General features: G+C 35.5%; 2 protein-coding genes, 1 long non-coding RNA gene and 2 other non-coding genes across 6 annotated transcripts; 2 read left to right on the forward strand and 3 right to left on the reverse strand.

Annotated features, from left to right (window-relative positions):
- Nucleotides 1-1863: 1863 nt before the first annotated feature.
- On the forward strand, nt 1864-3789 carry LOC100855285 (uncharacterized). The gene is made up of 2 exons (XM_003632670.4): nt 1864-3372; nt 3489-3789. The coding sequence occupies exons 1-2, from the start codon at nt 2617-2619 to the stop codon at nt 3603-3605; spliced, it is 873 nt and encodes a 290-aa protein (XP_003632718.1). The 5' UTR covers nt 1864-2616; the 3' UTR covers nt 3606-3789.
- On the reverse strand, nt 3153-6042 carry LOC109122978 (uncharacterized). The gene is made up of 2 exons (XR_002030599.2): nt 5833-6042; nt 3153-5539 (listed from the first exon to the last, which is right to left on the reverse strand). It is a non-coding gene; the product is annotated as an uncharacterized LOC109122978 (long non-coding RNA).
- On the reverse strand, nt 5380-5543 carry LOC132254236 (small nucleolar RNA snoR138). Its single transcript, XR_009466512.1, has one exon. It is a non-coding gene; the product is annotated as a small nucleolar RNA snoR138 (small nucleolar RNA).
- LOC132254226 (small nucleolar RNA U19) lies at nt 5606-5751 on the reverse strand. The gene has a single exon (XR_009466502.1). It is a non-coding gene; the product is annotated as a small nucleolar RNA U19 (small nucleolar RNA).
- Nucleotides 6043-10277: 4235 nt separating the features above from the next.
- LOC100255634 (uncharacterized) lies at nt 10278-12279 on the forward strand. Of its 2 annotated transcripts, XM_002281773.5 has the most exons (6): nt 10278-10515; nt 10644-10780; nt 10936-11164; nt 11292-11580; nt 11689-11766; nt 11890-12279. In XM_002281773.5, the coding sequence occupies exons 3-6, from the start codon at nt 10938-10940 to the stop codon at nt 11938-11940; spliced, it is 645 nt and encodes a 214-aa protein (XP_002281809.1). In that variant the 5' UTR covers nt 10278-10515; nt 10644-10780; nt 10936-10937; the 3' UTR covers nt 11941-12279. The 2 variants fall into 2 exon arrangements, with proteins under 2 accessions (XP_002281809.1, XP_059595369.1); XM_059739386.1 differs by having other exon boundaries at nt 10288-10515; nt 11292-12279.
- The last annotated feature ends 4322 nt before the right edge of the window (nt 12280-16601 follow it).

Below are 16601 nucleotides of genomic sequence, written 5' to 3' on the forward strand. Positions count from 1 at the left end.
TTACACCCATTGACTAACCATCCGGAACGTGTTCGCCGACAATGGGACCCCAAGCAACTAAACTTGGAGCCCTGACCTATCATCGTTGTTTGTATGTCCCCTAGCTCAAAGAGACTATTTTTCATTCATATAACCCTTTATTCTATTCAAACTTTCATTCGATACAAATTCTCAAATATTATCCAATTTTCCTCTGAATGTACGCCTAGATGTAAAGAAAGTTTATCAGCTCCAAATTTGTGTCCTTTTGGAATTGCCCTCATTTTGGCCAGGGAAAGTAGATGGATGAGTTTTTTGAGAATTCAATTTACCCCTAACAAGACAAGCTTTAAAAAAAAATGATAAATATCCTACTCCACCCTGTCCTATTTATATATATAATTAATCAAAATTATTTTAATTATTTTTTTAAAAACATAAAATTTTAAAAATATTTTTCTTTAAAATAAAATTCTTATACCCATCCCACATGTCCCTGTTTAATGTATTTTATTTTATTTTATTTTATTTGGGGATGAGGATGAGAACATGTCTAAATAATTGGGGTGGGGTCGGCCATTCCTGATTGTCATCCCTAATCTTGGCATGTAAATGGTCCCATCCTATCCCGGCAACCAAGCCCAAGATTTAACAAATATATTTTGTCTAGTTTTGTGTTATACACTTATACATTTCAATATGTTTTATCAAATCCTTTTAAATGCAAAATTTAAGAATTTTTTAGGCATCAATGCTCAGGCCGGAAAATGGGCCTGGTTCGGGCCTTAAAAAATCAATCGAACTCCGGTCCAATAATGACGATTTGCCGGGCTTCGACTTTTACAGGCCAAATTACATCTCTAGCCCCGTGAAAATGTATTAAATTAAATAACCATTGTACTAAGATTATTTAAAGTAAAGTTTTTTTTTTTTTAACTTATGTTTCGTATAATAAATCACTAAAACACTAATAGTTTAATGGTTAGATTTTGATGGACTTATATTATATTCTAACTTTCAATTAAAAAATATAAATAGTTAATAAGAACTAAATAAATATTATTTTTTATGATTTAGTTAAACTAATATAAAAAATAAGTATAAAAAGGAAAAATATTGAAGAAAAAATAAGTATGAATAATATTAAATATTATATTTTTGGTAATAATATTAAGCCACCATTATTTTTTATTTTAAAATTAAATTTATTATTTTTTTAGAGGGGGCAAATTTTTTATTTTGGTTTTTATTTTCCTAAAAAAATTTACATGTAAGGAATTTTTTTTCTTTTTCTTTTTTTTTGAAAAATTGTAGAGAGCCTTGGCTAGCTCATTCATGTATTACTAATTCTATTAAGAGATCATAAAAACTAAAAAGAAAACAACAAGGAAACAAAATCAATGCTAATAATAAGAATATACAAATGATGATGATGATAATAATAACAATAATCATAATATAAAATAAATTATTTGTTGATAGAATTCTTAGTCTTGTCTTAGGAAATGATTAGCATTAAGAAAATAAAAAGGAAAAGGCCAAAAAAATAAACATATATATATATTTTACTATTTAACATGCCGTGCAGCACCAAAACTAATCCACATTTTCTTCGACTTATTTCATGTCTATAATTGGTATTTATTTTTTATTTTTCATTTTATTCACATTTCTTAACGTGTAATATAAGTCATTATTGCATTTTTATAGCAATTATGACCTGAATAGGCTTGCCTCCCACCTTACCACCTTTCACAAGCAATTTTGCCACACCCCACACTGGTTTCAAACCTATGAAAACGTGCTTCTCAAGCATAACCCACCTATATATATATATATATATTTGTTCTCTTCCTAATAGTGAAGCAGTGGAGAATTCGAATAAGTAGACCCCAATTTAAACTTGTGATCCTAAATAAACATACAAGGTGGAATAAAATAAAATCGGCCAGCAGATGGACAGTTGTATCCTGTAGTCATAGCTTTCACTTTCATATTTTCTTCTCTTTACAAATCACAACCCTCTTCATTCACATCACTGTCGTTCCAAGCCGAACTCCGCAAGCAACCGACAAACCTTTTCCACCTCCATGTGAGAAGAAAGTAAAGAAAAGAAAGAGAGAGAAAGGGCCCTCGTCACAGAATCTCATAAGGTGAAAGGTAAAAACTAGAAACTAAAAACCTCTCTACCTTCCTCCACAAGGTGTTCCGAAAAGAAACAAAAAGAAGAACCTTTGATCGAGAATCAAGGTGGCATTTGGGTCTTAATAAATTTATTCTATAAAGGTAATAGAAAATTAGAGGTAACCCAAATAGAAAATTGAAAAGAAATATCCGGGGGAATGGAGGGGGAGGGAGACGTGGGTCCTGCTGGACCATTCTCCTGTTGTCATCTTTTGTGAGGATAAGCTCTGAACCCAAAACAAATCCCTTTACCCACGGCCCTTGAGGGGGGTGGCTTCAATCTTCTTCACTCCTAGAGTGACAAGGGTCACCATGGCGGTGGCTTGAAATTCGACGCTACACTCCAAGCCCACCTTCTTTGATCTGTGAATATTCACAACACCCAACTCATATTTCAACCCCCTCTCAGTCTCTTCTGCTCCTCCAGGCTCCATACTCCAAACTCCCCATGAAATGGATCTTGAAGAGTGGGAGTACCTGCCCGATGATGGGTTTCTTGATTTCAGTGAAGACGGTGGGAGGAAGATCTTCATCAGGGACAGTGATCCCAACTCCAAGGGCGTTTTCGACATGAATTACTTCATATGCCCAACTCCCAAGCGTGAGACTTGGGTGGAACCTCCTCCTCTCAGTCCGAGGCTGCCCAAGCAGCTTCTCCCACTCCAAATTCGGTTGGATCCACCTCCAATCGTTGATGAGGAGGTTGTGAAGCACATCACTAAGATTCCACTCCAGATTGAGGCCCTGCCACCGCCGGTGATCAGGGTTCCAAGCCTGGAAGCCTTGAAGGAAGCCGATCAAGACACGGTTTCCCAAGTTTTCTTCAAGAAAATGAAGGAAAATGAATTCGTCGACATGAAAATGGACTCTCCCAAGTCCGGAAGCAGGGGAATCCTGCCTCAAATCGAGGCGGGTGGGTTCCAGTTTGAGGAGAAGGATGAGAAGATGGAGAATACCCACAACCCATCAAAGAAAAATAATCTGGGACCGGCTCCGGGCCCAGATATCAAAGAAGATGAAGAGGGCAGTTGGACAGAGAGCAGCGGTCGGTTCAACGTATGGAAGTGGAGCTTAACTGGGATCGGTGCCCTCTGCTCCTTCGGGGTTGCTGCTACTACCATCTGCATTATCATCTTCGCCAGCAGCCAAAGAAACAAACACCACCAACACAACCAAAGGCTTCGGTTTCAGATCATCACTGACGACAAGGTCAATTCCCTCTCAAATAAATTTCATATTCCCAATTCAATTTCTTCCCCAATATATTATTCTATTCTCTTTATTTACAATTCTTCAAATTTCTCAAATTAATTACATGGTTGCAGAGGATCAAGCGAGTGGTTCACCATGCAACACAATTGAATGAAGCATTTTCTGCAGTGAGAGGAGTTCCCCTCACCAGAGCTCATATAACCTTTGGTGGCTACTATGATGGTCTCTGAGCAGTATCTTCAAGATGGGTTCGCTGTGACTCAACAATTATCAGACACCTGGATCTGCACCTGCAGGATCTTTATATATCTGTTACTGTATGTGCATATATAGATTCCTATTTCTGTTTGTATTATAGGACCCCTTCTGGCTATATAATAAAAAAACTGCCATACCATACAAGTTGGTTCCTTATATGCTTGTTTTGTGGGTGGGAGTTAGACACCAGTGCCCTGTCCACTTGTCAACCACTGCCTATTTTACATATAAATATGTATTGTAGGAGGATGATGACAGTGGACTTTTCCAAAGGAAGGTTAGGCAAGTAATGAATTGACTTGGGAGGGGAATGATTAAGATGCATAATAATGTATTTCTGGGGCAAATGAAAGAACATGGGTGATGAGATTAAGCCAATGGAGTGGAGATATTTTCATAGTGGACATGAGAGGGAAGGATGCAAGGGTGTTGAAGAGCAAAAGTATAAAAACAAAAGAGATTTATTGGGGAGTGACCCACCCCAGAAAGGGAGGTCCCATGGGTTGTGTGGAGTGGGTGGGTGCTGTTTGTGAACGTGAGAGTGGGGGTGGTTTTCAATGGAAATGAAGAATGTGATGGGGGCCATTGGAAGTATGTGTTTGGTGCTATGCACCTGGGCTCTTCTGTATTCAGCCAGCATTTCATGTCAGCGTGGCCCTTCCACTTCCAGCCACCAACAATCAACCAAGCCAAATCAAAGGGGGTCACTTCTTCTACAGTTTAATGGGCTTTTCTTTGGGTTTTTTTCTTTCTGGGCTTTTACAAAAATGGGTATGTATGATTGGGCTTCCAAGTTCATAATAACTAATACAACCAATAGAATGAATAAAATCTTTAAAATAATAATTAAAAATAGGACATTTCTAAGCAATTTCCAAGTTCACCATTACAATTCAAAAATAAGATTTATTTTTCCTAAATGTTCCAAGAATAAATTGAAGTTCAAAATTGATTATTCAAACAATAGGTTGCAAGTAAAAGAAAGAATGACTTATTTAACAAGGTAAAAGAAAAACTTACAAGATTATTACAGTAAAAAAAAAGGGTAAAACCAATTAATCATTCCTTATTTCATTGTCGACAACAGTTTTATATTCTTTAAAACATAAAAACAAGAAAAAAATACATTTGACAACTAAAATCTGTTTTTGCTTTTTTATTAAAAACAAAAAACATGGTATTTTTAAAAACATCTTTTAATTATTTTTATTATTTTTGCTTATTGAATAATTTTTAAATACCATAATCAAAAATTGTTTTCCAAACTTGTTTTCGGAAACAATTACCAAACAAGGGCCTTAAATTTTTTAAAAATTTGAAAGTGTTTTCAAGTTCAATAAATGTACCTACTTTCTTATATAAGACATTCTATTTTTAAAAGCAAAAAATAGAAATTATATTAAAACTTCACTAAGTTTAAATATCATTATAAGGATAAAAATATCTTAGTATGATAATTAAATTGGGTATCAGTGTTACCACTAATACCATTTAGATTATATATATGATCCAAATTTTATATACATTTATATTTTATATAAATATAATGAAATTTGGGCTGGGCTAGTTTTGCTTGGGCCCCAAACCAAGCTCAATCCAAATTTAATTCAGATAATATGTTTTTTTGGGCCTGTCCAAGTAGGGTTCCTGGTTGAAGCCATGATTTGCTTCAAGAAAACCTCCTGGAAAACACCAGAGAGGTTGCTCTGGATTGCCCATATGTAAATCAATTATCAAAATAAGAGAGAATATCCGAACCAAACTAGGAAAGGACTGGCTGAAGAGAATGGTTCCTTACCCTCAAACAGATTCGGAAGAGGACCTTTTTATCAGTCCCCTTTTGTTATTAGCCACTGTCTGAACCGAATGGTGATGCTCTTCTTCCACCTTCCGGTTATTCGAGCGGCTATTCAAAATCAAAATAAAATGCCAAAATAAGGAAAGGGGTTTTTTTTTCCTTTCTCTGGAGGAAGAATGTCTAAGGCTGCTTGAAGGACAATTGATGGGAAAGTAACAAGAGAGTCCACTCAAAAAGACCTTAGTTTTTAAGATCAAGGCATCAATCTAAGATACTTTTGATCCATATGTTTTGATTTGTGCCTCCTAACTAAGCCAAATATGGAACCCAAATCACAAGCCATATGGCTACTCAAAGAGGCAGACTCATGTTATCAAAATGAAAAAAAAAAAGAGACAGACCGTGAGACCCAGATTTCTTTGGATTTGAAGAAGTGTAGATGAAGAAGAACCCTGAGCCCTGACCACTCCCATCAGGGCTTCAAGTTTGAATTGTGAATGAATGGGACTGAGAGATGGGGATGCTTCTTAGGGTTTTTTCTCAAAGCCTTTATAGGGAAGCTCCCTTCCTTCAATTACTGGAGTACCCCCACTTCTGTTTCCTAATTCTATACTCTGGGACTGGAAGGGTATGACACAAATTGAAAATAAACCCTAACCCTTTAAGAAGTGGTCCAAGCCCATCACAACATGGCCTCGCTTTTATGATAAGATAGAAAATCAAAATATTTATGTACATACAGACTATACCAGTTACCATATAAGCATGAAGGTGCTATTTATTTTTCCTTTTTAATATATAAATTTTACATGACTCAAAATTTAATTGGTTATTTTTTCTAGCCTGAAAAATATTCTCATTTTTTTTCTTATAAAAGTAATTTTATCTTTTAAAACCTATGTCTAAATAGTCAAAATATTGGAGGGGATTAGGAGATTTATGTTAAAAATAGGTTAGAGAGAGATTTTTCTAGAACAATTTGTCCATAGATGTTGCATGGCCTGCATCAGGTGGCACATCAGGGTTCCAAGGCTACAAGACTCCCCATTTACCCTAATCATTAAATGATCCCAACTTAAAGAATGAAGTTCAACCAATACTGATTTTTGAATCAAGAATGAGCTGAGGGAACTTGATCAACAGCCCCAAGTGGACTCATCCAACAATGCCTCCCTTTCTGATTTGGTCCCAACTTCCCAATTCAGAATGCATCATCCTATTTTTATGAGTCAAATGATTAAAACAATGATTTTATAAGGATTTTTACTTGGGTAATTGAGTTCTGGATCCAACCCACACTCCTCTTTTGGGGTCAATAAAGCTTAATTTGTGGATTTAACAACAAATCATCACCAAAGAAATGATCACAAGTTACAAGCAAACAAAACTCAACAATTTACGTATGGAAAAGAACAACAATAATCACAAAGGAATGAATATATATATGTGAATCCCATAAAACCCAGGTAGGCCACAATGGGAGAAAGAAAAAGGAGGAATAGAGAGGGAGAACAGAACACCCAACTAGAAAAGAAATCCAAAGACAAGAGCCACAACAGAAGCCAAGGCAGCCGGGACAAATGCGGCGGTGTCAGAGGTGGGGCTGGGCGCCGGAGCATCTGCAGCAGCCACATTTGGGACCATGGATGCGGCCATCATCACCATCACCACACCCATCAACAGCACTCTCATCTTCATTGTCTCCATTTTGGAATTCTCTTTCAGTAGAAACAAACAAGGACGATGATTCTTTGATTGTTGAGGAGTGAAGGTGAGTGGGGGTTTATATAATAAAAGGGGAAAGAAAGGAGGGGGTTCACTGGCAGCTGCCCGTTGTGACAGTTGTTCATTGGGTAATGGGTATAGCCTCTGAGGTAACCGCTTTTGTGGGGGTGCCCGCTGCCCCTAGCTTGACAGGGTGTAAGGGTGGTTGGGTGCCATACAGCTGTAGCCAACGGTATAAATGGGGCCCATACCTTTGTTGGGTTAAAACTTAAAACTCTGTTTGGAGACCATCCTCTCATGGGCTCTGCTCTACTGTGGATTTTTAAGGCTCTGAATAAAAGATATGAGAGATGGAGAATCTCCCCTTTTGGATTAAAGAAAGCTTTAAATTATTTGATGGAAATGAAAGGTGGTGAGGTGTTTTGGCTTCCCAAGCAAATAAATTTTTTGTAGGAGGGACTTACACAAATTCGAGCATATCTCAAGAGTTATGGAATGCCCTTGTATAATTGTAAAGATGATTGGTTTTAGAGTTCATCTTTATGAAGGATCTTAGAGGTCATCTCTTATGAAGGACCTTATTCATAAGTAAGATAATTTTTATTAAAAACACTTTGAATAAAAAATTCGTCAAGTTATTCCCAAACCCCTGTTCAATTTACTTGAATTGATCGTTCCTACTCTTTTCTTTACCGGATTTGATGGATCAACCGTTTGTTCATAATGGGTTTTCTCCACAAGCAAATCAACAACTAATTGTTGATCATGAGAGAAGGGAAAGCTGAGCCCACTAGTCTCTTTGCAATTCAAAACAGTATCATAACTTAAACCAAACTTTCCACTGTTAGGTGAGTTAGATAGTAATCCACAATTACCTTTCACTTATCAAGATTCAAGATAATCATATTCGTAAGAGACTCCACCTTTCCCATTTTTTGAATGGCCCATGGATTATGATGATCGCAAAATCCACCACCTTTTCTAACGGTACCAAATTCTAAGGCTATCTTCCTCTCCCACCATTCAAACATCTGACACCCCCTTTTCAATTTATTGAATGATGGCATCAAATGGTATTGAGGAAATCTTCAAAGTGGTGGGTCCTTTTAGTTTCATGGTCATATATATCCTAACTAACAGTGGTCCATTACAACAACTATGGGGGGTTAGGGGTCCCCCTCCTAGCATTGTGGTAATAATATACCTTGTTTTGAGTGGCAAAAGAAAACAAAACTTAGAAAATTTTGAATGAAGTAGAGCAGAGGGTTTGAATGGTCTCACACAGTTGCTTCAAATTAAATTTGAACATGGTGATATTGGTTGTGCTAGAGACACCCAATATGCCCTAATGCCCTAATGCCCTAATGCACATCCACAAACTCATAAGTCCTCATTTATTTTCATGGTTGGAAGTCCACTCTCTCTATGATGGGGCTCAAGTTGGAGACCTCCATTATTAAGCAGAAGTGTAGGCCTAGGTGGCCATGATATCAAACCATGTACATGGCTAGGCCTTGGGCTCACCAGGCCCATTATAAAAGATAGCCCAATAACATCTTACCCCCAAGCTTAAACCTCAATCACATGAACCCCATACGCCCATTAACAATTTACAAGATCCCAAAAATCCAAACAGATCGCAAAATAATCTTTGAAATTAGAACAACACAAAAAGATGGAGATTGAATAAACCCTAACCCTAAAATCTAAATTGAAAACCTAAAGTTTCTGTTTAATTTTCGAAAAGTATCAAAAAAAAGAAAAAAAATAGTAATAGAAAGTCGGATATAATTATTTTATTATTATTTTTTCTCTCTATTTTTTTTCTTTAAATTTTTCAAAAATCAAATATAACCAAAATGTTATTTCAAACGCCATTTATTTTCGACACGATGTACTCAACCTAACCAGCATAAAAATGAAATTGAGAGGGAAAGAGGTGAAGTGTATATAAGGCACAAAATTGAATCAAGAAAGGGACTCCAAACCATAAAAATGAAAGCCTACCTCATAACTACACAATATTCACCCACTAGAAAAATGTAAATTTATAATGAAAAGGAAATTTCCATTAAAATTTGAAAAGGTCTTCACCGCCAGATATTGGGTGGGTCAAGTTTGGATAACCTAATTGGAACCTCATACATTGGGTGGGTTGAATTAAAGAGGCCAATGATAATAATAATAATAATAATAAGGTTAAGATTAGGGTTTTTCTAAGTTAGTCAAAAGTTTAATTAGACCATATTTATTCATATTTATTCACTGAATTCTAATATTCGAAACTAATTAACTTAGTAGGATATTTCTAAAAAGATTTAAAATTAGTTTTAAAAATTTTATAAATTAGCTTTATTAAATAATATTAATATTTTATTTTAAAATTTTAATTTTATCAAATTCCACAAAAGCCTCCCTAGTTGATTAATAAAATTAAATTATGAATTTTTTTAAAGCTATTAGATTCGGCATATTTGACTTTAATGATAAAAAGTAATGAGAGTAAAAAAAATATTTTAATTGAGGAAAAAATGAATAATTTTTTTGAGTTATATGGGTTTTTAGAAAGTTTAAAGAAAAATAAAAGAAAGAAATTAGTTACTAAGGGTATAACGACTGTTTTCAATAATAATTTTTTTATTTTTAAAATAATTTTTGTTTTTCAAAACAAAAAACTAAAAAACACTATTTTTTATTTTTTACTTTCAAAAATAGAAAACATAGAGTTTTAACACCTTTTAATTTTTTTAAATAGTTTTCACTTATTTTTTTTAAAGTTATTTTAAAAAATAATTATATAAACATATATAATAATAAAAATAAAATTATAGATATAAAAATTATTTTTAAAGCATATTTAAAAATATTAAAAATATTTTTGATTAGTAAGCCATTTTCAAAAACTGTTTTTAAAAATTATTTTGTAAAACTATTTGACAAAACTAATTATCAAACTGGTCTAAATTTTTTTTTTTTTAAATAATTCTATTATATTTTTATTTTATTTGAAAGAAAGTGGAAATTTTGAAAATGTGTTGTGAAGTGTAGAAAGTATAGACCGTCCATTTTCAATCGCACGGTCACCATTTTTTCAGTTGTTTTATAATCTTAGAAATGCAGATAAATAGGGAAAGGAGAAAAGAAATCTCCATGGGATGAGAGCTAACAAACGTTGAAACAGAGACTGTGAGACACAGAGAGACCAAGAAAAAGCAGCTTCAGAGCAGATATAGAGAACGTGGAGACGATATCCAAGCGATTATCCTGGATTTTCGATCTGGATTTTCTATGTTTTTCAGTATTACTTGATATTTTCCTGGAAAATTCGTCTTTTCTCGACGCATTTGACTCTCTCACATGTAATTCTCCCCATCCAAAACGTCCTCTTCCTCGTCATCTTCCCTTTCTTTGCATTTGATGCTTCTTCTTTGTGAATATTTCTATTTTTGGGTTCTTTTGGTGATTTTTCGACCCATTTGAATCGCAGGAAATTTTGAGGAAGATTTCCTCTGTCAGAGTCGTAGATCTTGAGGTTGAAGATGATCACCTTGACGCTGTGTGTGGTGGCTAAGAAATTGTAGGAGAACGAGTGGAAACGTGAACTAGCTGTCGTGAAATTGCGAGGTCTGTTTCCCTTTCTCACAATTTCTCAGCAACCAAATGACCTTCAAGTTACAGTTTTGGGTCTCTTTTTCTTCTGTGCCTTCCTTGCTGATGAGGAAAATTCAAATGGGTCTGCGAAAAATCATGGTGTTCCTTTGTTTTTCTTTTCCTTGCAGATATGGAGAAGGAAGAGAAGAGCCAGAGAACCTATAAAGGTCCAGAAACTGATTTTTTCTTACAGTGGGGTAATAGGAAGAGGCTTAGATGTGTGAGGGTCAAAGACCCAAATGTTTCAGTTCGATCCAATGGTGCTATTCGCAGGAAAATCACATCTCGTATTGATCGCTCCGTCGTCACTGGTTCTGAGAAAGAAAGCGCTCATCTTCAACCCAGTCGCTTCACAAGGTGAGAAAACCCCAACAGGGGATTAAGAAAAATTGCCCAGAAAAATGAAGACGAAACCAGAACAAACCAACCGGAGAACAAGGTCTGACAGGTTTTCTTTCTGTTTGGGGTTTGTGTATGGTTACAGGAATACAGAGGGTGCGACGCTTAGATCGGTGACAAACGAGAACCGGAAATCGGGTTCGTCGGAGAAGGAAGATCGGTACTACACGACCAGAGGATCGGCGGGTATGGATGATAACGGCAAAGTTTCGGTTGAGGGTGGAGGAGGAGGTGATGACAGAGGTCTGGTGTGGCCAAAACTCTATATTTCACTGTCCAGCAAAGAGAAAGAGGAGGACTTTATGGCTATGAAAGGCTGTAAACTCCCTCAAAGGCCTAAGAAAAGAGCCAAGATCATTCAGAGAAGCTTACTTGTAAGCTTTCTTTTCTCTTCATCCTTTTTTCAATTTCCAATTCTTCTTTTTTCTGGGAATTTGGGGTTTTTGAAGGAGTTTGATTTGAGATTTGATTTTTACATGCAGTTGGTGAGTCCAGGGGCATGGTTGTCTGATATGTGTCAAGAGAGGTATGAGGTGAGGGAGAAGAAGACTTCTAAGAAGGTGATTTTCTTATACTTTCTCTCTCCCTTTCTCCTCCTTCTTTTCCTCTTGTTTATGGTGGTTTCATCAAATCTTGGGTTAGTGGGGTATTTGTGTGATCTGGTGTTTGGGTTTGTGTTGCAGAGACCAAGAGGATTGAAGGCCATGGGAAGTATGGAAAGTGATTCAGAATGAAAGAGCAGAAGGGGGCTTTCCTTTGGTTTTTGAATTTTGAATTTTGATTTCTTTCTTCTATGGCAAGTGGGGAAGATGAGATGAGGCTGGCCTGTATAGGAGTCTTTTCTAATTTATAATGAGAAAATACTTTTATCATTTCTTCTTCTTCTTCTTCTTCTTCTACTCCCTTCTTTGGAATGGGCCACTCTAGACATTGGGGGCTTTTGCAGCTCCTAGTATTAGAGAGAGTACCCTTTCTTTTTAAGGGCAAGTTCATATCCTTCCCCTGAAGAAGGTAAAGTTGCTTGTAGAATCTTCACACATTATGACAGTAAAAGTAATTATTTGCCTTTTTTCTTTCTTGGAATTGCAAATCTGCCATGAAGTTGATATCTTACCACATGCCCTAAAAGGTATAGTATACTTGTAAACGAAAGCATTACATGAGGATGAGGTCAATCATTGTGTTGATTGGGGCCTAGCACCCCATTTTGACTAAGCCCTTCATTTTTCAGCACCCTAAGCTTTTGCATCATGCCTAGCTTTTCAGAGTTTTACATTTTGAAAGCCTTAAAACATGTTGAAAATGGGCATTACAAGGCTAAATAAACCTCAAATCATCCTTTACTCAACCTCAAGATAAATTACTCAACCTAAAATCTCCATCGGTTACTCAACAAGGGTAAATTAATTGACCTAAATGTCATTCCTTGAGTTTATTCTACAAAACCTAGCTTGATTTTGGCAAAGAGCCATCAAGAAGAGAACACTCTTAAGCTAAGTGTAATAAAATTAGGAAACTTTTATCCATATGAGACATTTCTTAACTTTTTGAGATTGTCGCAATAGGTAATGCAACCTTCCATTTATAGCTACTCTCGCATGTTTATTGTGTGGGAGTTGAGCAAGCTTTTCGCTTCAAGCACTAAAACACCTAAAAAGTTGGCTTCAAATTCCTTCAATCACCTCGCAGTTGCTCCAAATACCTTCACAAAGTATCTAGAATATTTCAAAGCTACTTGAAACCCTTGGAGAATGCCCAAATGATATATTTATGTAAAATTAGGAATAGACCATGATACATCCTTGCACCTAGTTCATCTATGCCTCTATGTGGAACCTTTGCATTAGTTCTTGATGTTGTCATAACAATTCAAATGGTTCCTAACTAGCTTTGCTCATAAACACTTCTATCTACTAGATAATGTATTCTATTGTAGAAGGAATTCTCTCTCGTCAAGTGATGCATTGTACCTTAATGGACTAGTAGCAAGTCTTTTTCATCCTTGTTGCTTTTCTAGAGTCCTTGGTTTTTCCTCTTAGAATGCTTGAAGTTGCCTCTTTGTAAGGTTTATTACTCAATAACACCTAGTATCTCCAACAATTGTGGTTGGTAATGGCCACAAACATGAAATTCCCTTTTCCTTTCTTTTTTTTTTTTTTCCTTTTTTTGGCATTTGTGTGGCACTTAGACCTATCTAAGCCAACCTATATTCAACCCACACAACGCAAACAATGACCCATGAGTAACACCCTACCTTGTATATTACTTTATAGATAATTACAAGAACAATTCAACCAACTCTCTTGGTGAGTTCATATAGGGAATGACCTAATAGCATATTATTTATAAGTTACATTAGTGATTAAAACTGAAAAGCTATTATAACTACTATCCAAGTAAACTACAACCAAGTTACTCCAAACACCGTCCAAGCTAAAATTTCTTAAGGAAAAATATAGGAAAACTCTTTGCAAAAAGCTGAAACCAGGATCTTCTGGTTAATCACTTTCTTTTTTCTAAATAGTCATCAAAAGTTCTTACAATAAGCTAGTTTTTCCCTTTTATAATGACAACCCTCAACTACTTTTTGAAGGTTTCCAAGATACAATTAGTAGCCTTTAAAAACAAAAACTCACATTTGGACTTCTAATTTAATAACAAACTTTTCTCATACAAACCTTTGATATTTTCAAATTGTCATAAATTGGCTAGTACTGCATTAATTAGCCAATTAATTTTCACTTATCTAGGAACTAACTCATTTGAATTCAAATTCAAACTCAAATTCCAATTAAAATGCTTCAACTTATCTCTAAGCTTTAACAATTTACCACATGTTTATAATTTGCCTTATGATCTTGCAAGTTCATTGCATGCAATGCTTGTCTTTTGATTGTGCCACATGTCCCTAAGCCTAACAACCCACTTTTGCCATGCCATAATCTTAAGGACTTAGTTGCTTAGTTGCACCTTTGCTTACCACTTGCCCATTTGTTCAAGAGATATGCTTGGCTTATGCCTTGTAAGACTATCTCGACCCATTAGTATCAGGCCTTGTAGTGCTACAACTTTTTGCTTGGGCTTGCCCCAATGCTAAAGTGTCATCCATGAGTCATCTTAGTGTCAACCCATGCTTGTTGTTGGGTCCACGAGCATTTAGCTAGTTCATGTGTTTAGGTAGCCTCATTTATGTTCTCAAGCCATTGATATGCCCAGGTAGACAAGCTCGTGCATGATCCATTATGTTGTTTGTGTCTCTAAACAACTTATATGTGTTAAAACCTTTCTTAGTCCACATGATTGTAATTTGCCTTGGTGTTAAGCCCTTTTTTTAGCCTATGATATGTATTGTTATGTTAGCCTATGTGTATGCTAGTCATGTTAATCCTTCCAATCTAAGGTAACCTTCGTGTTATTACACTTTGGATTACACCATACCCATGGTATTGTGCCCATGTGTGTTGTGCTAGCAAGGCTCACCATCACCCTTACTTGTGTCTGAAGCCCTCATGTCGTGTCATTGGTGTGACATAGCTTACCCACTATTACCACCTTTGAGTGAGTTATCCTCCCCCTAAATAGTATTTTAAGACATTTCCAAAGTTCCAAGAATAGACATCATAGATACTTGAGTATATATGATAAATTTTCTAAAAAAATCGAAAATTTGTTGAGTCACCCACATGGTGCCTTGCATGTGCATGCTCTTGCATTGTGTATTGCCACCCTCAAGCCACAATAAGCCATGGCATGATCCTTTAGCCTCGATCATCACCTTTGTCTTACCCATGACATATCACTTTACATGCATTGGTGACGTGTCATCTATGCTAAGGTGACGAGGAACCGCGCCCACCAAGTAGAGTATATGCCCTTATCAACTTCGCTTGCAATAGTCTTATATTGCTTCCTCAAAGTGTCAAAAGGTTGTTCTTTCTCCCAACATTATTTGCTTTCTGGTGTTCCCTTTTAATGAACTAAGAAATCTATTCTTCTATTTCCCTGATTACTCATGGTTCAATGGTTCAAAATCCTATAAACCTTATTCTTGAATTGCTTTCAAATGGTAGGTGGTGTGTACATCTATTGCACTATAGTAGGATCCTGATATTTATGAAGGAATTTCAAAAGGCTCACATAAAATGAACAAGGATAAAAATATCAATAAACACAGATACATCGATACTTGTATTTTACGTATATATTAAAAATATCGATGAACATTTTGACAAAAATTTCAGGGGAACGAAAATTGTTCAAAATTTATGAAAATATTTGAAAAAGCTTAAAAAATATAAAAATAAAATAAAAAATATACATATTAAAAGTTTTTTTATAAATGTAATTGAGATTTAATTATATCACTAATTTATCTTATCAAATTAATTTTAATTTATAAAATATTATAACTTCATTAATATTTTAGCAAATTTTGAATAAATTTATATTTTTAATATTTTAAAATAAAAATATTCAAAATTAAAAAGGATTAATTACATAAATATAAAAAATAATTAAAAATAAAAGGATAATATAAAATAAAATGATGACATAAATTTAAAATAAAAGATAAATTAAAAAAATAAATAGAAAAACACGGAAGTATGAGCATTGGATACCTTTGCAAAAACAAGGGTAAAATATGAATCGTTGAATCATCAAAAACAACAATCTGGTCGTTGGATCATCAAAGTACAAAAGGGGCGAATTTTTATTATTATTATTATTTTAAAATGTGAAATTTCTCCACATTTTCGTCCATGGAAATGAAAGATGGATTTTCAATTTGTCAAGGAGCTTTGACTTGTATACAACAACAACCTTCTTCATCACCTCAAAAGGTCCATCGCACTTCAGAATCAAACCTCTTTGAGCCCTTTTGACACTCTAATGGTCTCCCATACTTCATGCATCTACTAGCTTTTCGGAGGCTTTTTTGAGCTTCCTTAAGCAACTCGTATCGAGACTTTGCAAACTTGTATGTTGCAAGACGACTACGGCTCCCTAGTTGCATCTTAGTCAGCACGTCTAAGGGCATCTGAGGTTGCTACAGAGTTGCTTCCTTAGATGGGCCCAGTCTCATTAAAGAGATTTTACGCAAGTGGAAACATAACTGAGCCACTTTACTCCTTTCCCATTGCATTCACCCTTTCCATTTGCCCATCTGTCTGAGAATGATTTGGTATCGAAAATTTCAACACCGAGCCTAGCATTTTTAAGAGCTCAACCTAAAATTTGCTTGTGGAGCAAGAGTCCTTGTTGCTTACAATGTCTCTTGGCAACCCGGAATACTTGACCACATAGCTGAAGACCAACCTAGTTGCTTCTTTATTGGGACATGCGTGTGGTGGTGCATGGATGAAATAACGTACTTCAGGAATTGATCCACAATCAC

Source organism: Vitis vinifera, chromosome 8 (assembly GCF_030704535.1).
Source record: "Vitis vinifera cultivar Pinot Noir 40024 chromosome 8, ASM3070453v1".
Lineage (NCBI taxonomy): Eukaryota > Viridiplantae > Streptophyta > Magnoliopsida > Vitales > Vitaceae > Vitis > Vitis vinifera.

Bases quoted from the DNA above. Each gene is read 5' to 3' on its own strand.
- LOC100255634 (XM_059739386.1), top strand. From the start codon at position 10,938: ATGGAGAAGGAAGAGAAGAGCCAGAGAACCTATAAAGGTCCAGAAACT. The intron at 11,165-11,291 runs GTGAGAAAACCC...GTATGGTTACAG, and splicing joins CAACCCAGTCGCTTCACAAG to GAATACAGAGGGTGCGACGC.
- LOC100855285 (XM_003632670.4), top strand. From the start codon at position 2,617: ATGGATCTTGAAGAGTGGGAGTACCTGCCCGATGATGGGTTTCTTGAT. The intron at 3,373-3,488 runs GTCAATTCCCTC...ACATGGTTGCAG, and splicing joins AGATCATCACTGACGACAAG to AGGATCAAGCGAGTGGTTCA.